The sequence below is a fragment of the Prionailurus viverrinus genome, chromosome D2 (assembly GCF_022837055.1).
Source record: "Prionailurus viverrinus isolate Anna chromosome D2, UM_Priviv_1.0, whole genome shotgun sequence".
NCBI lineage: Eukaryota > Metazoa > Chordata > Mammalia > Carnivora > Felidae > Prionailurus > Prionailurus viverrinus.
Genome location: NC_062571.1, coordinates 11422389 through 11448073, shown reverse-complemented (window position 1 = coordinate 11448073; position 25685 = coordinate 11422389). Strand labels below are relative to the sequence as shown.

Below are 25685 nucleotides of genomic sequence, written 5' to 3'. Positions count from 1 at the left end.
ATGATGGAATCATAGACTATTCCTTTCGGAAAGAGTGTCTATTCTGTGCCCCTCATTTTTTCTCAGACGGAGAAAATGAAGCCCGAGGGGTGATATGTCTTATGTACTTGTGTTTCCTGTCACTGGATGCTAATGTATCCAGAATGTTGCTCACCAGGACCCAGGTGCCTGACACTTAAGAGAGAAATATTTGTGTTGAATGAATGCATCCCATAAGGGTTGAATTCAGATATTCCTAAAAATTTAGGGGCCGTAGACCCCTTTGGTAATCTGATGAAGCTTATTGACCGCTTGTCATCAATATTTTAAAATACATGAAACATATACATAGGATTACAAGGAAAACTAGATGTTCTCTAAGTGGAATTTTGGTTAAGAACTCCCATAGGGGAGTGTGGGTGGCTCAGTCGGTTAAATGTCCAACTTCAGCTCAGGTCATGATCTCATGGTTTATAGGTTTGAGCCCCATGTTGGGCTCTGTACTGACAGCTCAGAACCTGGAGCCTGCTTCAGATTCTGTGTCTCCCTTGCTCTCTGCCCCTCCCCTACTCAGGCTCTGTCTGTGTCTCTCTCTCTCAAAAATAAGTAAATATTAAAAAAAAAAAAAAAAGAACTCCCATAAGATGACTTATAATACCCTCTCTTACTTCTGAGATTTTGTGATTCTATCATACAATGTCCTGTTACTCAAAACACCGTTTTGGGGCCAGCAGCCTTGGTTGGCCCCTCCACACTTCCTGGGTTCAAATATGCATGTTTGGACAAGATCCTCAGCTGACTCCTGTGTGTATTCGATCTGAAGAGTCACTAACACAAAGGTCACGGTGACATGAAGGAGTGGAGTAGGCCCCAGGCCCCTCCACTTTTGCTGGTGGGTTGATGCTACTGTAAGCATGTAAATTCTAGAATAGTTACATGTTTCAGCCTAAGGCCAACTTTGCTTTCAACCTCTGACAACATCTGTTTTGCTTTAAGGACAACTCGTCTTAGTTTCAGTAATTGCAACTGTTACTGCTTTCTGAATATTTCATCCGACAGGTCTGACGATGTTGTGTGTCTTTAGATTTCCCTTAGCTGTTTAAGCAGCAAAATTAATTAGAGACATCCAGAATAATTATGACCAGAGAATATTTTCTTGAGAAGAGTGGGCATTATTAAGTAAGTTTATGTGCTGCAATATGACCTTAAGGACATTTTTTGGACTTTATTCAGCAGACTGAAACTTTCATATTTTTATGGTCCTCTCGTATGTATTATTTATCTTTAGGTTTAGATAGGATTTGAAAATTGCATCTTAACCCTCCTCCCCACCCCCATTATTTTTCACTACAGCAGCTCCTTACTATTATTTTTTTAATGCTTATTTTATTTTTGAAAGAGAGAGAGAGAGAGAGAGAGACAGAGACAGAGACAGAGAGAGACAGAGAATGTGGGGGATGGGCAGAGAGAGAGGGAGACACAGAATCTGAAGCAGGTTCCTGGCTCTGAGCTGTCAGCACAGAGCCTGACGCAGGGCTCGAACCCACAGACCATGAGATCATGACCTGAGCTGAAGTTGGATGCTTAACCGACTGAGCCACCCAGGTGCCCCCAGCAGCTCCTTATTGTCTGAAGCATAAGGTGCTCCCATGTTCTGGTACCTGTTTATCTGCTGATCCATATCTCACTGTATTACTAAGTATATGGTCTCAGCCCCCAACATGGAACTCTGCTGTATCCTGTGTTCCCATATGTCTGTCCCTTTGGGTACCCCCGTCTCTGTGTCATAACATTCCCCTTATCAGAGCCTCTTAGAGGAACAAAGAGGTCCAGGCCACTTCCATTTATGAGGTTTCTGGCATATTAAAAATGAAAACCTCCAAACTGGCTTACAAAATGTAAATTGTTTCATAGAAAATGTTGGCATGTTTTACATATTTACTTTAGCACATTAACCTTACTAATATACATACCCGCATCCGATGTATGTACAAAATTACTCGGAGACAGCATCTCTAAACCCAGAAATGTGAGGCCCAGACCAAGAAGTCCTACTGGCCCCTCACGCTCTCATCCCATGTGGAATGCCTTCTCTCTTGTGCAAGTGCTGTCTGTCGTCAAGGCTCAGTGCAGCGAGCTCTGTTCCGGTTACGTTGGCCAAGGTGCTGTCTCGTTTCAATTCCTGGACCGCTTCAATTACAGTTCACCTAACATTGAAACGTATATTTATTTTACCTTAAAGTATTACCTCAAAATATGCACGTACTTTACCTTCCCTTCCATGTTACAAGTGTACTTAGGGTACAGCATGTGACCTACTGATATTTAACACAGTGCTTGATACGTAGCGTATTCAGTGAAACGTGATGTGTTGACAGACGACGATAATTTATCATCATATGGTGTGAGCTTTCACTTCAATTCAAATAAAGATATAGGCATTGGTATTTTGAGTCATCTTCTCATGGTTTGGTAAAATCCACATGGATGTGTGTGCGTGTGTGTGTGTGTGTGTGTGTGTGCGCGCTGTTACTTTGACTCAGGTCATTGAAATGGGAATATTCATAGAATAACTTCAGATTTTTTTTTTGTTTGATGCTACTTTGATTTTAAAGGTTTGGGTGACTTCTTCACATTCTTGCTCAGTGAACAATGCTGCTTGATATGAGGTATACAGTTGTGAACCTGTGTCTAATAGCTTATGAGATGGGGAAAGAAAATACACAGAACAGTTACATCACTGTGACTGCCCTGAAGGAAAATATGGCTTCCTTAGTTATGGAAGCAGAGCATGTACGAATTTATCTGTAAGTAGTTAAAGGAGTCTCATATTGGGGAAGAAATTCAGTAACGAATGTCCACTGGGATTTGGTGTCCAAAGGACAGGCTGAGGTGACAAGGTTGTAAAAAGGCAGATGGTGAGCCAAGACGAGAAGATCAGAGCAAGTTATTGCTAAGTATGATGCATCGACAGGGAAACTTTGAATCTTATTGATTGGAAAGATTATTGATAAGATGACCACCTAAGTGTCAAATGTCAAAATTTTCTTTGATTTTGTTCCCAAGAGAAAGATAGTGACTTACCTGTTTTTGCCGGTGACTTGAGAGTCTGTTTAGGATATTCAATGCCCCGTGGATCACGGGAACGCCCCGTGACTGCTTCGTGATTGTCCTTCATTTAACGAAGAGGGTCAGATTTCTGGGAAAAATTTGGCACAATTAAAGACCTTAAAGGCTTAGGCTGTCATCAGCATTGGAAAAGTGTTGCAGAAACATTACAGGAGTATTGGTGATGTTTACCCGAAATGACTCTAAGGAAAAAGTGGTTGTTCTATGAGTGTTTGAAAATCTAGAATCAGCCAAGTAGTGATCAGTAAAATGAGCAAGGTTACTCATAATTTTGTTTTTCTTTACTAATTATTTGAAAACTCATATATTATGACTCTTCAGTGGGAAATACGATATTATTTTAGTACATTTCTGTTTTTAAGAAGGGAAATCTGAAATTTGTAGTATCTGAATTTTGGAGGAAATGGAGTGTGCTGGTTAGCTACCTATTAGGAAATATTGCCACTTACTGGCTGTCATATCAAATTGCAGATAAAAGTTCTCCAAGGACCCTGTGAAAGTCCCTTAGAATTTACCTATTTCACCGTCCAAAAACTGTCACAGTGTGATATGTAGAAAACTTAATTATAATTTCGATGGTGAGTGACCTCTCTCTGTCAAGTTTTGTCCATCAGTGAACTGCAAAGCAAAATGGTCTGTTTTAATGCATGAATTGATTTTAGTAGTTTTGTGTGTGTGTTTCTGGTTAGTGGCTTCTGTTAGTCACTCTTAGAATGAAGCTCAAAAATACCTAAAGTCAAATAGGAGCTCTAACTTTTTTTTTCCTACTAGTCTCTTAATGCCTGAGTGACAGGATCGAAATAGATGTTCTCAGTGGACATTCCCAAATCGGCAGTGTTAAGTTCGAGCTTCCGGAAGCCCTTACGTAGTAAGACTTTCGAAAAGCCTGAAGAGATGCCCTCTTTTGCCTCTCCCACAGCATTTGTCTTACGGCAATGGCAGCTTACACGTGGATGCCGCTTTCCAGCAGACTCTCTGGAGCGTGGCCCCAATCAGCTCAGGAAGTGAAGCCGCCCAAGGTAAAAACAACAACAACAACAACAACAAAAAACTCCACTTCAATTAGAGGGCTTGTCCTTGATCCATGGTTGACAGTCATCCCTGGAATTGTGATAATGAGCAGATTGTTAATCAGGGCATTTTGTGTCAAAATATTCTGGAATGCAGATACGTGACATTTAAGAATCTTGTTTCGATTGCTATTTAAAAGTGAAGTTTGTGTTAAGATTGATTTTCTTTTTTTTGTGCTGCCACCTTTCACTTATTTGTGTGTGCTGTATGTGCTTGCTCTCTAGATGTTGTTTTCTCCAGTGTTTTAGCCTCAGAGTATTGTTCAGTGAGGCTAATAGGGAGGCTTCTCACCTTCCAGGGTTGGGGGGCTTAGAGCCAGACCACGGCAGTGTTTATGCGTCAGGTTAATCTCTGCATCTGTTCTGATCATCCTCGTTTACATAGGTTCAGATCTGAGCCTCTCCATGTTTGTATGCGGAACGGAGGCTTTTCTGGGATCGAGGTCATGTTTTCTAGCAGGAACATCACGGACAGTGGGACTTGGGAACCCTGCGCTCAGAGGCGGCAGGCAGATTTTGGCTAGATACTTAAGCCTCACTGAACTTCTGTTTCTCTGTCTGTGCAAATAGAAGATTGGACCAGATGATCTGCCTGGCTATCGGCATCTGACCACGACAGTTCAAATGTGCCTGAATTTCAATCCTTACAGGGTATCTAATTGGTGGTGACGTCCTCAGGTTGTTGCACGGACACATGGATGAATGCCTCACTGTCCCTTCGGGAGAACACGGTGAAGAGCAGCGGAGGTTGGTACCAAGCTGGTGTATCTGAGTCTTGCCTTGATGCAATTTTTATTTTTTTAATTTATTATTTTAAAAAGTTTTTTTTTTTAACATTTATTTATTTTTGAGAGACAGAGTGAGACAGAACACAAGCAAGGAAGGGGCAAAGAAATGGGACATAGAATCCGAAGCAGGTTGTAGACTCTGAGCTGTCAGCACAGAGCCTGATGGGGGGCTTGAACTTACAAACCATGAGATCATGACCTGAGCTGAAGTTGGACGCTCAACCGACTGAGCCGCCCAGGCGCCCCCTTGTACAGTTTTCAAATTAAGACCATTCGCTTAATAGAAAATGGGCCACTAACACTCCTCTGTCCACTGAAGCAATCCATGTGTTGGCCTCTATAGAAGTTTTTTTCTTATGTTTTATTTTTTATTACCTATTGGTAGAATTGCTGAAAATTTTGATATAAATAAAACATGGTCAGAAGTATGGACTAAAATACACTGAGTGGGAGGAGTGAACACATTAAACTACTTAAAGCTTCATTACGTGTTCCTTACTTTTGATTTCTTTCTGGCATGTTTAGTCTCAAATTCACTTTTAAAGTCAGAGTTCTCAAATTGCACAAAAGTTTGGGACCTTTTCCTATTACTTCCCACTTACTGACATACATGATAAAATCGACCACTCTCCCTAATATTTTATGTGATTATAACACCTCTCTGATGGTAATATTTGTTGGTACTGGGCTGAGACTGAAGTCCTCTGGGGAGTCACTGGGGAAAGTGCATAAATAATCCAAAACCATAGAATATTTAGGATGGTTTGAATGTCGTGCTTTGCTTTATGAATTAATGGATCCATAGTGAGTTGAACACACATTTATGAGAGTACTATGAGAGAAGACGTTGTGTGGATGGTTTATTATGTGTTTTTAAGTCTTTGGACATTTCTCATAATATGAACCTATATAGTGAGGCGACTATTATTTAATACATGTTCAGTTTTGTAACTTTGATATAGAGAACATTTAGAAAGTTAACACTCACTTTTTCTTTTTAGTTTATTTATTGGGAAAGAGAGAGAGGGGTGGGGAGGGAGAGAGAGCAACTTGGGGAGGGAGAGAGAGCAACTTGGGGAGGGGCAGAGAGAAAGAGAATCCCAAGCAGGCTGCCCAAAGCTGGTGCAGAGCCCTACACAGGGCTCGATCCCACCATCCACAAGATCATGACCTGAGCCGAAATTGAGAGTCAGATGCTCAACCAACTGAGGCACCCAGGCACGCTGAAAGTTAATACTCATTTAACTAGCTGTTTAACCTTGGGAAAAGTCACTTTGAGGCCTCGGTTGTAGTTGTACCTCTCTTACCAGGAAGACCTGGCTTATGGTGAAGAGTGGCATGCACAGCCTGGAAAATTCCCTAAATGAAAAATGCCACTGGTAGTAAGTTGGGAAGAAGATGTTGATGGTGTTGATAGGGTTTGTCTACAAGATGAGAGGGAATTCAAAAGGCACTTGGTTTGAGGAATTAATTCCAAACAGAAGAAAACACAGAAGACTCAAAGGGATGTATTGTGGAAATAGCTGCTCTTCCAGAGTGACCGGGAGCAGGATGGAATCGGAGGTACAGACCAGACAAGAGAGAGCAGTGTGGTCAGCTTTTGAAGGATCCTTGGTACCATTACCATGGGCTCGTTTTTACTCTGAGGTAGTTAGGAAGGAGCGTGGGGTGGGGGTGAAATGGTCAGGTCTCTTGTAAAGGAATAGTAGGTCTTAACGGGCAGGAGGAGGTTGGGTCACCCATGAGGAGAGTCCAAATCAGGGAAACCAGGAGAAGGCTGTTGTAGGCACTCGTGCAAGAGGAAGGGAGAAGCTTTACCTGGAGGGTGGCCATCAGAATGGAGAGCTCTATCTGGAACAGAGACATTTTAGGTCACGTTGACTGGTTTAGAGATAAACCAGTGTGGAGCATGAGGGAGTGTATCTGATCCAGGGTGTCCTGCTGTTTCTGGCTTGAGTAAAGAGAGATGGTGGTAAAGATTATTAGGAGACATTCAGTTTTCATAGTAAGGCTAGAGTAAAGTTTGGATACTGGTAACTACAGAGGGTCCGTGGGACATTAAGCAGGAAGTTGGAATTTTTGAGTCATTTACTTAGAGCTTGACCTGGATGTAAAGTCCAAGTGCCCAGGGGATAGTTGAAGGAATGAGGGTCCTACATAGGGAGGGCAGAGCTGGAATTAGGGGGATGTGTTGATCAGTTTGGGGCATTGCTTTAAAAAGGCCGCAAAGCCTTGGAATAGGCCTCTCCTCCAGAGAGGAGGCCAAGGATGGTATCCCAGAGCACGCTGACATTTGGGATGTGGACAGGCAAAGAAGAGTCTGCATGGTAGCCAGGTAGAGAACCAGGGAGGCTAGTCATGGAAGCCAAGGGAAGATTGGGAGGCAGGTGTGTTAAATGCGGTGATATGTTTATATAAACTTAGGAGCAAAAAGAGGTCCTGTCCTAGTCATTGGGGAATTTATTCTCTGATTTGTTAAAGGAAGCACTTAGAGCAAGTGATGCTTCTTAGAGCCCTTCTATTGTTTCTACAGACACGAGAGATTGGTAGTTAAGCCTCTGGAGCTACACACACCTGGGTTTGGGCCTCACCTCTGCCACTTCCTAATTGGGTGACTTGTGCAGGTGACTTAATTTCTTTAAGAATTGCTTTTCTCCACTGTGAAATGCAGCTTAAGTATGAGCTGGGAAGATTCAGTGGGACAATGCGTGGAAAATACTTGATGCGCAATAAGAGATCAGCAGATTTCGCTGTCGCTGTCATTATTATTTAGATGGAAGAGCAGGATTTAGTCAGATATGGGAGAATCTGAGGGACCCTGGGCATGTGGATGAAAGCTTACTAGAGCATAGGCTTTGGAGGAAGCGAGGCTAAACTATATCGAGAAAAATCCTCTGTTCTTTGAATTGAATGGAGTAGGTGTGGGTGAGGAAGGACTCCTGATTCTTGCTAAGGTTCAGAAGCCAGAAATGGATGAGCAGAGTTTTTGTTTGAATAGTTGAATATTTTCATCCTCCGATGAGAATATTCAGTGGCAGAGAGACCCCAGAGTTCCTCAGCTAAGCTCACTGGCAATGACTACAGTTTTCCAGTTCTCCTGGACACTAGAGAACCTGTAGGTTAAATAGGTGTGTGTTTGTTTTTTTATTTAAGTTTATTTATTTATTTGAGAGAGACTGAGACAGCACAATGGGGGAGGGGCAGAGAGTGGGAGACAGAATCCGAAGCAGGCTCCAGGCCCCGAGCCATCAGCACAGAGCCCGACGCGGGGCTCGAACTCACAAACCGCGAGATCATGACCTGAGCCAAAGTCGGCCGCTCAACGGACTGAGCCACCCACGCGCCCCTAAATAGGTGTTTTCTTGAGCGGGGCATTTATAGGGTGGGTTTTCTACTGATTGTGTAGGTAGCTGGTTATTACTGCAGGGAAAACTAGCGGGCATTTCAAAGATATTTTATTATTGTTCTGGATCTGCTGTCCCATTGCATACATGTTGACATCTGTCCTTTCTCATATCATTCTTGAGTTAATGTTGTTAATGTCTGTGTCAAATTACTCTCAATATGTATTCAGTTCGGCAAATCACTGCTCTTTCTAGGGAGTGATGTCAGTAAGAACACATCCGTTTGTGCCCTGTGCACAGTATGTTTATGCGGGTGAAATTAGATTTAAAGAGATGTCAGATCATGGCTTGAGGGAGAAAATGAGTCAGAAATAGGCAGCAGCAACCTAAGGGGTGTTGCTTAAGGAAGGATAGTTAGACTTGTCTTGGTGAAATAGTGAGATTGGGCATTTAGTTGCATGTCACAAGAAAAATGATTTCTTAAATTTTACATTCGCACTGCACTCAAGTCTTGTTACTATCATTGTGTCGACATGTCTTTATCCCCCTTTGTTCTGACCCGGAGTCATTTCAGTCTCTTCAGTGACCCAGGGGGCAGGGGGCGGGGGGCAAAGGGCAACTCAGTCTGGAGACAGTAGCTCTTTAATTGATTTGAATCTCTGCTGGGGGAGAAATGCATCATGATAACCGAAGAATATATATTTTGATTCGTTTTAAAAAAAAAGAAGTGGAAATAATTTGATTTTTGGACAGCCACTTGAAACCTGGAGGAATTCTAGGGAAATATGTGAAAGAATTCTTTTACCTCACAGCTCTGTGCCATACTTGTGATCTGCTTACGCTCAGTACTCGCGTCACGTTGTGAAAGTCAAAGAACTGAGGTCAAACCAGATTTGTCATAAGAAGTGGAAGTAAGGAGATGGCCAGAAGCGACATTTACTTTCGAGTAATTTAGGAACGTGCCGGTCATCAGTGCCTTGTTCCCGAATGGATACGTCGTCCTGCCTGTGCCCCAATCCGTTGACGGTTGTTGAATAGACACAGCTATAATTATAGCAATTGAACATGCAGTTTGGGGATGGGTTCTGTAATACCAGAGACCAATGGAGTTATCTTTAGTTTCCTCTTCACATTTAGGCTTGTATGTGGAAGTAATTACCTAGGCATTCTCATGAGGGTATTAATAAAAACTCTTAGAACGAAGAGCAGACAGTGGCCCATACAGTTAAGTGGAACTGAATGGCGGACTGAGCTCCTACTCAAGCTAAACTAAATTCATAGGTTTTCTTCATTCTTCTTGCTCATCTTATGTTTATGGATTGAATTCTGACATTACTCATGAAATATAGCATCACGATAGTTTTATTTTAAATTTCTTTAAAAAAGATTGTTTTGTTTATTTTTTGAGAGAGAGAGAGAGAGAGAGTGTGTGTGTGTGAGTGAGGGAAGGGCAGGGAGAGGGGGAGACACAGAACCCGAAGCAGGCTCCAGGCTCCAAGCTGTCAGTACAGAGCCTGATGCAGGGCTTGAACTCACGAACCCTGAGATCATAACCTGAGCCCAAGTTGGGGGCTTAACCGACTGAGCCACCTAGGTGCCCCTTAAATTTCTTGAGATTTTTCCAGGAAGACCCTGTGGTTCTAAAGTCACAGGTATGCGAGTTGTCTAAATAACAGTAAAAATATAATCTATAGAGGTTGTGAGCATTTGGGCCAAAGGGGGATACTTTGAGTATCAGCTTTAAATTGTAATTTTTTAGTTCTGACCCAGACTCTTTAGATAGTGAGAATATATTAAGGAGAGATGGGGATTTGTCAGAGCAATATCGTGGTTTAATTATTTACTTAAAAATAAGCTTTCATTCTGGAAGCTTGAAATCTGATTATCAGTTTTCATTTTGAGCATGACATATTTTACATGGGGAGTATTTTCTGCCCTAGATTCTATCACTGGATTGCATCCTATTCAGTCCATTTTTATGTGAAGCGTAATAAAATATCAGCGAAGGCATTTCCTTTATGTGCACATACACTTACTTATGCATGAAATACGCACTATCTGAATTAAGTATGCCATACTTTGAAGTATTCTAATACTTAAATTCTTAATTCTTAATACTTAATACTTAATTCTAATTTTAGAATTTTCTTTGAGTTTTATTTACTTTGAGAGAGAGAGAGAGAGAGAGAGAGAGCATGAGCACAGGAGGGGCAGAGAGAGGGAGAGAGAGAGTCCCGAGTAGGCTCCACGCTGTCATTGCAGAGCCCGACATGGGGCTCTGACTCCTAGACCATGAGATCATGACCTGAGCTGAAATCAGGAGTCAGACGCTGACTGAGCCACCCACGTGCTTAAGTTAGTGAATTTTAAAGTGGAAAAATTGGGGGAATATTATTGGGAACTATTATTTGGGATCTCTGACTTGGATACCGGTTATTAGAGGAACGTTTTTTTAAAAGCACCATTTGTATGTTAAAACCGGTTATGCTGTGTCGTTCATGGGTAGTTTTATTCATTCAGTAACGATTTGTGGAATGACTATCATGTTCTGGGTGCTGGGGTTATAGCAGTGTATAAAAAGATGCGATGTCTCTTTTCTCAAGGAGGTTACATTCTAGTGGGGATATGAGGCAACGAAACCATAAATGCACTTATTTCTAAATGCACCCACATACGCATACACCCACAGATAATATACAAGGTGATGAGAAGGGCTTTGGAGAAAAATAAAGGAGACAAAGGAGCGGAGAGGGTTTGTGTTTGTGTGTGTGTTCGAGGGAGGGAGAGAGGGAAGAAGGGCGGGAGAGAGGGAGAGAGGGAGAGAGCGGGAGGGAGAGCTTGATCCGCAGAGAGAGGTGGTTCTGTTTCTGTTTTATCAGGCATTACTGTTGCGTATGCTTGCTCTGTCTTCCTACTTGCCAGTGGAGGACAATTAAGTTATTGTTTCTGACAGTATCTGGAAATAAATGCTGCATTTGCTTTCCAGCATGTGACTCAGCAGGCAAAAGCTGTGCCATATGTATGCATGACAATATTTTTTGCCTCCTTGCCCCTTTTGTGATATTTTGGTGATTTAATGAGCTTTAGTTGTAAATAATTGATAAGAAGTGAGATGGGTTTGATACCATGAATTAAGTGTCTCGCAGTCTGGTTTGGAAAGAGATGCATGGTTTATGTCTGTGTACACAATCGGATGACTAATATCCTTGCCGGGTTGGTACGCCCTCGGTCACCACCTCGGAGGAAGCTTATAAAGCTGCCTTCTGTGCTCCTAAATGTTCAAAGAGATAAAGTTATCTGATGAGGGCTTCTCAGGCACCTGTTCCCCTTCACGACCCGTATGTACCTTGGCAGCCTGGCTATGGGAGCTGGATGGCTTTGCTAAGCAGTTTTGATGAAAGAGTAAACACATATCGGGAGAGCTATTTTCTCTTCTGTGCCTCTTCTCCCTTGAGAGAGGTTCACTCTTTTCCCCAAATTTAAACTCCCTGCAGACTGCAGACAGCACAGGGCCTTATTTCAGCCTGCCCTCATTTAGCAGCCTGACTCGGTCTATAACCCACATGCTCAAGGAATGACGGGGCTAGAATGCACTATTTGAAAAAGTATAGGTCTTGAAGGCAAAAGATTAAAAATATTCACAGGAATTGAAACGATTGGATTTCAGGAAAAATTAAAAACAACAACAACAATAATTGAAGTGTTCTATACACTTAAGTGAATTAAAAAAGAGACAATAGAATTTAAAAAAATCAACATTAAAAAAGAAATATCCTCAGGGGTGCCTGGGTGACTCAGTGGGTTAAGCATCTGACTTTGGCTCAGGTCATGAGTTCGAGCCCTGCATCGGGCTCTGTGCTGACAGCTCAGAGCCTGGAGCCTGCTTCGGATTATGTGTCTCCCTCTCTCTCTGCCCCTCCTCTGCTCATGCTGTCTCAAAAATAAATTAAACAAAACATTAAAAAAATACTCCAGTTAAAGAAATTGTGGTTTATATACACAATGGAGTACTACATGGCAATGAGAACAAAATATGGCCCTTTGTAGCAACGTGGATGGAACTGGAGAGTGTGATGCTAAGTGAAATAAGCCGTACAGAGCAAGACAGATACCGTATGTTTTCACTCTTATGTGGATCCTGAGAAACTTAACAGAAACCCATGGAGGAGGGGAAGAAAAAAAAAAAAAAAAGAGGTTAGAGTGCAAGAGAGCCAAAGCATAAGAGACTCTTAAAAACTGAGAACAAACTGAAGGTTGATGAGGGGGTGGGAGGGAGGGGAGGGTGGGTGATGGGTATTGAGGAGGGCACCTTTTGGGATGAGCACTGGGTGTTGTATGGAAACCAATTTGACAACAAATTTCATATATTGAAAAAATAAAAATAAAAAAATACTCCAGTTATTTTCTCGATGAAATTCAAGACGATTTTTCACTTGGCCCTGTTTTGTTTCTTCACTTAATCTGAATGTTAGCAGTATCTTTCAAGAAAAAAAAGAAAGAAAGAAGGAAAGAAAGGAAAGCTTCTCCTTTTTCACTTCCAGATGACTTTGTGGTTGTATTTTGGGTGGAGTGAAAGGTAAGAGCAGCGACATATTTTTGCTGTTTTCCTGCTCTAGTCCTATTTACATGCTTCTCTATAGTATCTATGCTGTTTTTAATTTGCGGTGATTCATGTGCATTTATTCTGATGTATCCTCTCAAAACATCCCTGTTTTCTCTTGGACAGCAACTTGAATAGACATATCGTCACAGACTCAGCCCCCAAGTGGAGACATAATGTTACTCTCAACACCGGGTAGATGTGTACTTCTTGAGGTCACTGTTGCTGTGTAGACACTTTTGACAGTTTGCTTTAGCACCTGCGGCCGAGGCAAACGCCCTCATAGGCATGGAGGAGACTGCAGCCAACGCCCAAATTCTACTGTGAAAAATTCGTAAACTCCAACACTTAGGATTTTATTCTGAAATCACCTTTTAATCCTGGGCCTGCTTTTCAGTCCCTTCCACTCAATGCCATGAATGCTTATTAAGGGACTTTTATGTTGTTGGCATTTGAATGAGAGCCAGCCTGTGTCTTTAAGGAATTCACTGTCTGGTGAGATCTCAATACTACATTCAGGAAGAAGTGAGTGTTAATCTGGGAAAGGCCAACACAATCTTTTCAAAAATTGCATCGTAGAAAGCATCTCTTACCATTCTGCCCTTGGAGGAAGGTTACCAGTCTTCCTCAAGGAAGGAAGGAATCTCTCTCCATCTCTGATTTTGAAGCAATAAGCTTGTTAGCCTGTACGAGCTAGTCAAACATTCTTCTCTTTGCACTAATCGGTTTGAATCTGCTATTCGGTATCAACTGTCAGTAGAAGCTCTGTGTGAGTAATGTTTTGGTGAACCTAATTATTTTGCAGAGGATTCATAGAAGAAGCCTCAGTCTCCAGGGTCTGGTAATGCATTAACACAGCTGAACTTAATTTGGTTGAGGCCATGCTGGTGGTGGGACTGTCTTTAACTGCCCCATACAAATAATGACGCTCGTCACATACTGCCATTTATTATCTTTATTGGCGATCGGTGTCTCCTATTGTTCGTCTCTTCTATTTACTTTTCAGCCAGGGTAGCATCCTGCATTCTTGTACACCTTTTAGATAGTGCCATGTATGTGGGCATCTGCACACAAATGCTTATTCTTTTGCATTTGTGAAAGAAATAAATGGAGAAAAAACAAGTCGTGTGCTTTGGGTTGTTTAAGGAGAGCAGTGGGGTGCCTGCATTGACTCCCACTCTGGCTAACTCAGCAGGGTCAGAGGTCCCCCACTTGTGTTATTTTGGTGACTCTTGAAAGACTGTTACCTGCTTTGCTTTGGGGAGGGGAAGAAAAGGTGTCTTAACTAAACCAGCTTACCAACCTGAATGAGCAGAATACTGTTTCGGGGCCTGGGAGTCCCACATCCTTGGCTCAGTCTTCTCTACCGGAAGCACCTTGACTTCAAATCAGTCCATGGAAGGGGTCCCCGTTCTTGTAGCGGGCATCTGAGCCTTGAAAACCATGATTTTCAAAACATAATTGGGTGGTTGTGGGTATCTTTGACAATCTGATGCACATTACAGATTCTTCCTGGAAAATTCACACACTTGACAATGTGGAAAGATTTTGTCTGTGGGGTGATTTCTGTGATGTTAATTTTTTTTTGAAGTATGTTCCCTTATTCTTCCCCACATAAGCAATCAGTGGTGCCTGTGTTTTTTTTCCCCCAAAGGGGAGGTTTGTGACTTCCCAGAAAGCTTAAGCTTTGTACAAGGCACTTCGCTTTCTGACTTGTATTCCCTAAAGACTAAGTTCAAGGAAGTTGTTGTGCTTTAGTGTCTTAGAAGGGAGAGAGATTGTTTCTGAAAGAAAAGAAAATGAGAAGGGATTTTTCAACTTAAAAGACATTTGGATGAAGCAAATGGATGCCCAAGGGGGAAAAATAATAATAATAATAATAATAATAATAATAATAAAAAATAGCCTTGGCCCAAACCTCACACTTGACACAAAAAAAGAACTCCAAGTGGATCAAAGACAGAAATGTAAGACATAAAACCATGAAACTTTCAGAAAAAATAGAAAAAAAATCTTGAGGATCATGGACTTTTAAAACTTAACATTGAAACCACAACTTCATGAAAAGAAAACATTGATAAACTGGACCTCATCGAAATGAGAAACTTTGTGTTCGTTCTATAAATGCCCATGTGGAGAAGATGAAAAGACACGTTCTAGAGGGGCAGAAAATATTGGCAGGTCCTAATTCCAATGAAGGACTAACATCTAAAAATACATAAAGAACTCTCAAAGCTTGGCAGTAAAAAACAAAACAACAACAACAACAAAACAACGTCATTAAAAAATGGGCAAAATACAAGAGCTGCTATTTCACGAAGAGGGCATATAGATTGCAAGTAAGCGCATGAGAAAATGTATAGCATCATTAGTCATTGTGGCAAATGGCTAATAATCATTAGGCATCATCAATATACAGATTGACCAAAACCAACAAAAATATTGATAGCCAAGTGCTGGTGAGGATGCAGAGAAACTGAACCACTCATAAATGGCTTGCAGAGTGGTACCCCTATTCTGGAAAACATTTTGACACTTGCTTTAAAAACTAAGCATACACTACCACGTGACCTAGCAATTTGACCCCTGGGAGTTTATCCCAAAGAAATGAAAACTGTATTCACACACACACACACACACACACACACACACACACACGTGTGTGTGTATATATACACATATATATGTGTATATATATGTATGTATGTACACATATATATATATTTACATACAGTATTGTGTATAAATGTAATATACAGAAATATTTAGTGTGAAGTAGCTTTTTTGTAACAGCCAAAAACTGGAATCACCCCAAATGTCCTTCAGCTCATGAATTATTGAACCATCAGTGGTATAACCATAGCAGAGAATATTACTCAGCAATTAAGAGCAGTGCCCTGTCAATATAGCAACTTGGATGAATCTTCAGGCAATTATGCTGAGTGAAAAATATCAATCCAAGCATCTTACATACTCTAAGATTCCATTTTTATAACATTTTTGAAATGTTGAAGCTTAGAAATGGAAGGGAGTGGTTGTCCAGAGTTAGGGAAGCGAGAGCGGGGAGAGAGGAGGAAGAGCATGTAGTTATAAAACGGAATATGAGGATTCTTTGTGGCACAGGACCTTCCCACTGATGAGGATCAGGAACTAACACAAATGACAACATGGTGTAGAATGTAATAAAAGCAGAACTGGGTAAATATAAGATTGGGGATTGTATCAAAGCCAATATATATATATTTTAAAATTTTTTAATGTTTATTTTTGAGAAAGAAAGAGACAGAGCGTGAGCTGGGGAGGGGGAGAAGAAGGAGACACAGAATCCGAAGCAGGCTCCAGGCTCCGAGCTGTCAGCACAGAGCCTGATGTGGGGCTCAAACTCACGAATGTTGAGATCATGAGATCATGAGCTGAAGTCAGACGCTTAACCAATGGAGCCACCCCGGCACCCCTCAAAGCCAATATTCTTGATGAGAGACTTCTATATTTTTAAAAACATTATTGTTAGGAGAAACTAGACAAGTTCAAGAACAAAATGTTCAGAAATACTTTTCTCTATTCTTTCAACGGCATGTGAATCTACAGGTATCTTCCAGCAAAGTTTTTTTCACCCATCCCCTCATCCATATCCCATCTGGCAAGCACCAATTTGTTCTCTGTATTTAAGAGTCAGTCTTTTGTGTGTGTGTGTGTGTGTGTGTGTGTGTGTGTGTGTCTTTTCTTTGTTCATTTGTTTTGTTTCTTAAAGTGTGTGTGTTTGTCTCTCTTTTCTTTGTTCATTTGTTTTGTTTCTTAAAGTCTATACGAGTGAAATCATATGGTATTTGTTTTTCTCTGACTGACTTATTTCTCTTAGCATAAAACACTCTATCCATCACATGGTTAGAAATGACAAGATTTCTTTTTTAAGGTTGAGTAAGATTCCATTGTGTATATGTATCGCATCTTTATTCATTCATCTGTGGATGAACAATCACAGATGCTTCAGGATCTTGGCTATCATAAATAATCCTGCAATAAACAGAGAGGTACATATATCATTTCAAATTATATTTTGGGTTTTTTTTTTGTAAATACCAAGTAGTGGAATTACTGGACCATATGATAATTTTATTTTTAACTTCTTGAGGCACCTTCATACTGTTTTCTACAGTTACTGAACCAGTTTGCACTTCCCCCAACATCACACAAGGGTTCCTTTTACCCTGTATCCTCACCAACACTTGTCATTTCTTGTCTTTTTTGGTTCTAGCCCTTCTGACAGGTGTATGGTGATATGTGATTGTGGTCTTGATTTGCATTCCCATGCTGATGAGTGATGTTGAGCATCTTTTCATGTGTCTGTTGGCCATTTGTATATTGTCTTCGGAAAAATATGTGTTTACTTCCTCTGCCTATTTTTTAATTGGATTGTTTGTGGTTTTTTTGGTGTTGAGTTGTACAAGTTCTTTAAATATTTTAGATAGTAACCCCTTATCAGATATATCATTTGCAAATATCTTTTCCCATTTAGTAGGTTGCCTTTGTCATTTTGTTGATGATTCCTTTCACCGTGTGAAAGGTTTTTATTTTGATATAGACCCAATAGTTTAATTTTACTTTGGCTTCCCTTGCCTTAGGAGACATATGTAGAAAAATGTTTCTTTGGTTGGTGTCAACGAAATTACTGCCTATGTTTTCTTCTAGGATTTTGATGGTTTCAGGTCTTAGATTTATGGCTTTTTAAATTTTTTTTCAAGTTTATTTATTTTGAGAGAGACAGGGACAGCATGAGTAGGGGAGGGGCAGAGAGAGAGGGAAAGGGAGAGACAGAATCTTAAGCAGGCTCCACACCATCAGTGCACAGCCCGATGTGGGGCTCGAACTCATGAAACCGTGAGATCATGATCTGAACTGAAACTGAGGGTCAGATGCTTAACTGACTGAGCCACCCAGGTGCCCCTTACATTTATGTCTTTATTCCATTTTGAGTTTGCTTTTGTGTATGGTATAAGAAAGTGGTCTAGTTTCATTCTTCTGCATGTTGTTGTCCCATTTTCCCAGCAGCATTTGTTAAAGAGACTGTATTTTTCCCATTGGATATTCTTTTCTGCTTTGTCACAGATTAATTGACCATATAATTGCAGGATCATTTCTGGGTTTTTTATTGTTTTGTTGATCGATGTGTTTGTTTTTGTGCCAGTACCATACTGTTTTGATTACTACAGCATTGTGATGTAACTTGAAATCTGGGATTGTGATACCTCCAGCTTTGTTCTTTTTCCAGATTGCTTTGGCTATTCAGGGTCGTTTGTGGTTCCATACACATTTTAGGATGGTTTGTTCTTGTTCTGTGTTGGTGTTTTTTTTTTTTAATTTTTTTTTAACGTTTATTTATTTTTGAGACAGGGAGAGACAGAGCATGAACGGGGGAGGGTCACAGAGAGAGGGAGACACAGAATCTGAAACAGGCTCCAGGCTCTGAGCTGTCAGCACAGAGCCTGACGCGGGGCTCGAACTCACGGACCGTGAGATTATGACCTGAGCTGAAGTCGGACGCTTAACCGACTGAGCCACCCAGGCGCCCCTGTGTTGGTGTTTTGATAGCAATTGCATTGAGTCTGTAGATTGCTTTGGGTAGTGTGGGCATTTTAACAATATTTGTTCTCCTAGTCCATGAGCATGGAATATCTTTCCATTTGTCTGTGTCATCATAAATTGCTATCATCATTGTTTTATTGTTTTCAGAGTATAATTCTTTCACTCTTTTGGTATTTTATTATTTTTGGTATGATTTAAAAAATTTTTTAATGTTTACTTACTTTTGAGAGAGAGGGAGACAGAGCACAAGTTGGGGGGCAGTGCAGAGAGAGAGAGAGGGAGACTCAGAATCTGAAACAGGCTCCAGACTCCGAGCTGTCAGCACAGAGCCCGACACGGGGCTCCAACTCATGAACCGTGAGATCGTGACCTGAGCCAAAGATGGAGGCTTAATCGACTGAGCCACCCAGGTGCCCTATTTTTGGTATAATTTAAATGGGATTGTTAATTTCTCTTTTTGTTTCTTTATTATTAGTGTATAGAAATGCAACATGGGGTGCCTCCATGGTTCACAGTCACTTAAGCGACTGACTCTTGATTTCAGTTCAGGTCATGATTTTAGTCATGGGATGGAGCCCTGCTTCGGGCTTCTCAGTGAGCATGGAGCCTGCTTGGGGCTCTCTCTGCCTCTTCCCTTCTCCCCCTCTCCTCTGCTTACATATGTGCTCTCTCTCTAAAATTTAAAAAAAAAATGGAAAAAATGCAAAATATTTCTGTATGTCAATTTTGTATCCTGTGACTTCGTTGAATTCATTTATCAGTTCTAGTGGCTTTTTTTTTTAATGGAATCTTTAGTTTGCTGCATCGTGTCTTTTGAAAATAGTTCTACCTCTTTCTTACCAATTTGGATGCATTTTATTTCTTTTTCTTGACTGATTGCTGCAGTTAAGACTTTCAGTACTATATCAAATAAAAATGATGAGAATGTGCATCCTTGTCTTGTTCTTCATCTAGGAGAAAAAGATCTTAGTTTTTCCCCATCAAGTATGATGTCAGCTGTGGGTTTTTTATATATGGTCTTTATTATGTTGAGGTGTGTTCCCTCCATATCTACTTCATTGAGTTTTTATCGTGGATGTTGTACTTTGTTAGATACTTTTTCTGCATCTGTTGTGCTGACCATATGGCTTTTATCCTTTCACTTCTTAATGTGATGGATCATATTGATTGATTTGTAAATATTGAATCACCCTTGGCATTTTTGGATTAAATCCCACTTGTTCATGGTGAATGAATTTTTAAATGTGTTGTTGAATTTGACTTGCTACTATTTTGTTGATGATTTTTGCATCTATGTTCATCAGAGATATTGTTATCCTTTAGTTTTCTTCCTTTGTTTTTCTTTGTAGTGTCTTTGTCTGATTTGGTAGGAGGGTAATGCTGACCTTTTAGAAGGAATTTGGAAGCTTTCCTTCGTCTGCTATTTTTTTTGGAATAGTTTGAGAAGAACAGATATCAACTCTCCTTTGAATGTTTGGTAGAAGTTACCTGTGAAGCAATCTGGTCCTAGACTTTTGTTGGTTTGGAGGGGTTTTTTTAATTTTTTGTTTTTTTAATTTTTTTTAAGTTTATTTATTTTGAGAGAGAGAGAGGAAGTAAGCAGGGAAGAAGCAGACAGAGAGGGAGAAAGAGAATCTCAAGGAGACTCTGTGCTGACAGCACAGAGCGTGATGTGGGGCTTCAACTCACAAACCATGAGATCATGACCTGAGCTGAAACCAAGACTTGCACGCTTAACTGATTGAACCACCCAGGTGCCCCAGTTTGGAGTTTTTTTAATTACTGATTTCAATTTTGTTGCTGATAATTGTGGTCTGTTCAAAATTTCTATTTGTTCCTAATTCAGTTTTGGAGGGTTGTAGGTTTCTAGGAATTTATCCACTTTTTCTAGGTTGTCCAGCTTGTTGTCTTACAGTTTTTTAATAATGTTTTCTTATAATCAAATGATTATATTTGATTATATTGAATAAATGAATATATTTGATTATATATTTCTGTGGTGTTAGTTCAAAACAAATTTTGAAGACATCTGCAGAGACTGGGGAGGGAGTATTTTTACTGGGTTCCACTTTCAGGATGACCAGCCGTCTACTACCTGATAGCTTTCTACTTCCCATTTTGTCTTAGCTCATAAGGAGATGGCAAGAAGTCAGAGGGGAATGGCTCTGGGTTTTTTTTTCACTTTGGCAAAATGTCATGCCTCTTCAGTGAATAGAAATCAGTAGCCCTCAGGCTGGAAGGGAGCATGTGTGTATAGGAGATCTAACAAGTGAACCGGTCTTACCCCATGTCTGAAATTGCTGCACCACTCTAGCAAGAATAATGAGCTCTTGAATTCCCCATTGGCCGGATGGACTCAAAGTTGAAAATAATTGTATTTTAAAGAAAATTTTTAAAAGTGAAATTGGTAATAATAGTAGATAGGTTATTTCAAACCAAGGTCCTCCTGAGAAAAACTAAAAAAGGTAAACCATCCCCTAAAATCTGTTTGAAGATAACTCAGAGCAAAAAAAAAAAAAAAAAAAAAAAAAAAAAAAAAAAAAAAAGCAGTCAAAATGTGAGGGCCAGTGTCCCAAAATACAAGGAGACCAGAGAACTGAGTTTATAGCATTTGGAGCAACCTCGTCTCTCCAGGGGGTTTCAGTGGCTGAGGAGCTGGGAAGAGGAGCAGGGCTGTGGGAAGAATCAGAGTAGAGGAGGATGAAAGCCCCAAGACCCTCCGCCCACCCCCGTCCCCCCCACCGAGGAGAGGCACTTTCAGAGGTATAGGTATAGCTTCCAGAGCTGTGCCCTTGAAGGTGAACCAGAAATAGACCAGCCCTCACAAGTATTCAAGACTCAGCCTCAAATAATATTAGTTGCTATTTGGATTAAGATGATGTGAGATTGCTGGTAACCCTAGATCATTTTACCTGCCAGAAGCAAAAAAAAGTACATCTTTTGGGAGAAAGTAACACATAGAACTCAAATGACCTCTATAATTTTACATAACGTCTGATAGTGAAAATTAAACTAGCTCTTTTGTCTCCACCCCAGCTGGTAGACTACAGTGAATTTCTGGTACTGACTACTCAGAGTTAGCAGGTCATACAAGTTAAGAGCTTAGTTCTGTACAAAACTACCCTTATCTCAGACTCTAGACACAAATTGGGGGTGGTATCCTCACATCACCTGTGCTTCTAACCAACTGGCTACAAATTTGAGGGTTCCCCTCAGCCAACTCCTTTAGATTCAGGAAATCAAGAAAATGCTATAATTATTACTGCACGATTTTTTTTTTTTACAATACCCGGGATTCGTTGTCTCATCCCCTCTGAAGAATGAAGAAGTGGACACAGAATAAAATGAGCAGCAGGCAAATGTTTATTCGCGTATGAGATCAGAAAGTAAGAACAGTAGGAAAGCTCTCTTTACGTGGAGTGGGGGGGGGCATTCAAAAGTGAATGCTCGTGACTGCAGGCAAAGGTCTTTGTTTAATAAGGTTCTGGTTAGTCCCTTCCATTCCCCCTTGTTCCTTCAGAGGTTCTACCCTTATTGGCTAGATACCTCTAAATGCCTAGTCATTCCCTTTTGATTGGCTCATTTCCATTGTATGAGGGGTGGTCTATGGCCATACCGTTCCTTGTGGGTCATATGTTTTATGAGGGACTGCTTATTTTTAATTAGGTCTCTTGTCAAATTCTTGAGGGAAACCTGAGAGGGGTGGGTGGTGTCTATTGCATTTTTAGGAGGACCCTTACACCCGAGGGGGTTTGCTGTGGTCACGCTCCCAGCATTGTTCTAAAATATGTGTTTTCCCCCCAGGGATGTCAGGTCCTAACCTTTCCCTCTCTATTTTATCCTGTCTTTCCCTATCATATTATGATGCCAGTCCTATTGTAAAGCATACACATGATACCAGCCAGCTAAAGGGATGCATAAGGTGAGGTCTGGGAGGGCATGATTGCACAGCTGCTCTGCCCTTTCTCTATGGGTCAACATATCTAAAATTGATGTGTCCACTGTCCAGGAATCTCCACTAGGCTTTGGTTCCAAAGTGTTTTTATCAGGGTTTTATTATGTAGCAATGATTGATTAAATATTCGATGGCATGATTGAATTCAGTCTCCAGCACCTGTCACTCCCCACAGGGGTCAGGCTGGATTCATCCTCCAGCTTTTCGTCCTCTCATTGGTCTTTCCAGCATGGCCAACCCCACAGTGAAGCTATTGAGGGGCTGCTATGAGTGCACTTGGTAGCCTAAATTGAGTTGTAATCTGAGGGGCTCATGAATAACAAAGCCACTTCTGTCACTTGGGAAATTCCAGGGGTTTAGGGTCTCTCTCCTAGGAACAGGGACATAGGTCAGCCAAATTTTTTGTTATACACAACACAGGTGTATAAGATGGGAGTTGACCAAGGTGCGAGAGCAAACACACACTGTAGAAAAAGGCACACGGTTCGTGGATACATAGATAATAGAATGATCACAAATAGAATTTAAACTATTTACAGGCACCTGGGTGGCTCCGTTGGTTAAGTGTCCAACTTTGGCTAAGGTCATGATCTCACAGTTCGTGAATTCAAGCCTTGCGTCAGGCTCTGTGCTGACAGCTCAGACCCTGGAGCCTGTTTCAGATTCTGTCTTCCTCTCTCTCTGCCCCTCTTCCGCTTACACTCTGCCTCTCTCTTTCAAAAATAAAATAAACATTAAATATTTTAAAAAATGAAATAAAATATTTATGATTATTATGGCCTAAGAATTAAAAGAGAAGATGAAGAAATTTGGTAGAGAACTGAAAACTATAAAAAGGGATCCTTTAGGCATTCTAAAAATGAAAATTAACTGATATTAGACACTCATAGATGGATTTAACATCAGCTTAGAAGTAGCTGAAAAGATGGGGTGCCTGGGTGGCGCAGTCGGTTAAGCGTCCGACTTCAGCCAGGTCACGATCTCGCGGTCCGTAAGTTCGAGCCCCGCGTCAGGCTCTGGGCTGATGGCTCGGAGCCTGGAGCCTGTTTCCGATTCTGTGTCTCCCTCTCTCTCTGCCCCTCCCCCGTTCATGCTCTGTCTCTCTCTGTCCCAAAAATAAATAAAAGTTGAAAAAAAAATTAAAAAAAAAAAAGAAGTAGCTGAAAAGAGAATTAGTGAATTGGAAATCAGGTCAGAAGAATCCAGACGGAAACACTGATGGCTAAAAGACTAGGAAATATATAAGAGAATAAGAAATAGATAGGAAATAAAGAATGTTCTCTCATACATGTAATTGGAGTCCCAAAACAAAAGGGCATAAAAGGGAAGGGCAGCAGGAGAAGGTGAGAGGGAGACAGAGGAAGAAGAAGAGAGCTTACAAATACACAGTGCACAGGCAATATTTAATACAACTTGCTTAAGGATTCTCCACAACTGATTAGGTATGTTAAGCCACGTTTTTTTTTTTAATATATATTTTAAAAGTTTATTTTATTTTGAGAGAGAGAGAGAGGCAGAGAGAGGGGGGAGAGGAAGACTCTCAAACAGGCTCTGTACCGTCAGTGCAGAGGCTGATGTTGGGCTCAAACTCTAGAACCATGAGATCATGACTTGAGCTGAAACCAAGAGTTAGCCGCTCAACTGGCTAAGCCACCCAGCCTCCCCTCAGCCACAGGTTTAAGAAGGACTGTGAACCCTAAGTAAGACAGATAAAAAGTAAAAATACTTAGGACGACAAAAGTAAAACTGCTGGAAAGTAAACGCAAATTGAAAAACTTTTTAAAAATGTAGAAAAAAGGTATAGTACCTTTGAAGTGACAACAGTAAGATTTACAGCTCACTTCATATAAGAAACATTCAGAGACGTTGGATAGAAACGTAAAAGTGCTGAAAGAAAATGACTACCCGCCTGACAACCATTTTATCTAGTAAAATGGTGATTTTTTTTTAAAAAGGACTGAGCGAGGGGCGCCTGGGGTGGCACAGTCGGTTAAGCGTCCGACTTCAGCCAGGTCACGATCTCGCGGTCCGGGAGTTCGAGCCCCGCGTCGGGCTCTGGGCTGATGGCTCAGAGCCTGGAGCCTGTTTCCGATTCTGTGTCTCCCTCTCTCTCTGCCCCTCCCCCGTTCAAGCTCTGTCTCTCTCTGTCCCAAAAATAAATAAACGTTGAAAAAAAAATTAAAAAAAAAAAAAAGACTGAGCGAAGGGAATTCGTTATCAGTAGACCCACAGTCAAGGACATATTATTAAATGGTGTCCTTCAAGTAGAAGAAAATTATCTCAGAAATAATTTTGGAGATACAGAAAGGGAGAAAAAAAGAGCAGAAGGAAGGCAAATATGAGGAAAACTTATAAAGACCATCAGTTAAGCAAAATGTTGATGATGCCAGCTATATATAAATCTTGGATTTAAAAACTATAGTGAACAAAATTCATTGTAAAAGTAGCACACAAGTCAGGAGAATAGAACTAAATGACAATTCTCGTGTTGTCTAGGAAGTAGTAAAATTAGTAATTAAATAATTGTTTTTAATTTTTTTTTCACATTTTATTTATTTTTGAGAGAAATAGAGACAGAGCGCAAATGGGGGAGGGGCAGAGAGAGAAGGAGACACTGAATCCAAAGCAGGCTCCAGGCTCTAAGCTGTCAGCACAGAACCTGATGCCGGGCTTGAACCCATGAACTGTGACATCATGACCTGAGCCGAAGTCAGTTGCTTAACCGACTGAGCCACCCAGGCGCCCCATAATTAAATAATTTTTAATAAGCAAGAACACTTATTGTAATCTTTATAGTAATCACGGAAAACATAGTAAAAGAATGTAAAATATTAAAGAGAAGCTAGAATGACAATAATGAAAAAATGTTTAACTCAAAAGAAAGGAGGAAAATTTTGAAGGAGAGGACAAATAGAAGATTGAATTCTGAGGTGGCCCCTAAGATTCCTGCCCTCCTGCTGTATACACTCTGTAATATCCCCTCCTTTTTTGTGTGTGTGGTGGGACTATGAATATGGTGGGCTTTACTCCCACGCTGAGGTTACATTGTATAAAAACCTGGAAAATGTGTTGCAAATATATTTTCTCAATGGGCTGACCTTGACTTAATCAAAGGATGGATTTTCCTCGGTGGGCCTGACCTAATCAGGTGAGTCTTTAATGGAAGGGACTGAGCCCTGTTGAAGTCAGCGATTAAAAGTGTGAAAAAAAAAATTCTCCTGTCAGCCTTGAACAAGT

The 25685-nt window shown here is 40.8% G+C and overlaps 1 protein-coding gene across 1 annotated transcript in view; it reads left to right on the top strand.

Moving 5' to 3' along the window:
* Positions 1 to 25685, top strand: part of RYR2 (ryanodine receptor 2) — a 756803-nt gene that overhangs the window by 319959 nt on the left and 411159 nt on the right. The window contains exons 9-10 of the mRNA XM_047824653.1: positions 4028 to 4127; positions 4829 to 4925. Coding sequence (XP_047680609.1) covers positions 4028 to 4127; positions 4829 to 4925 — 197 coding nt within the window. The remainder of the gene's footprint in view (positions 1 to 4027; positions 4128 to 4828; positions 4926 to 25685) is intronic.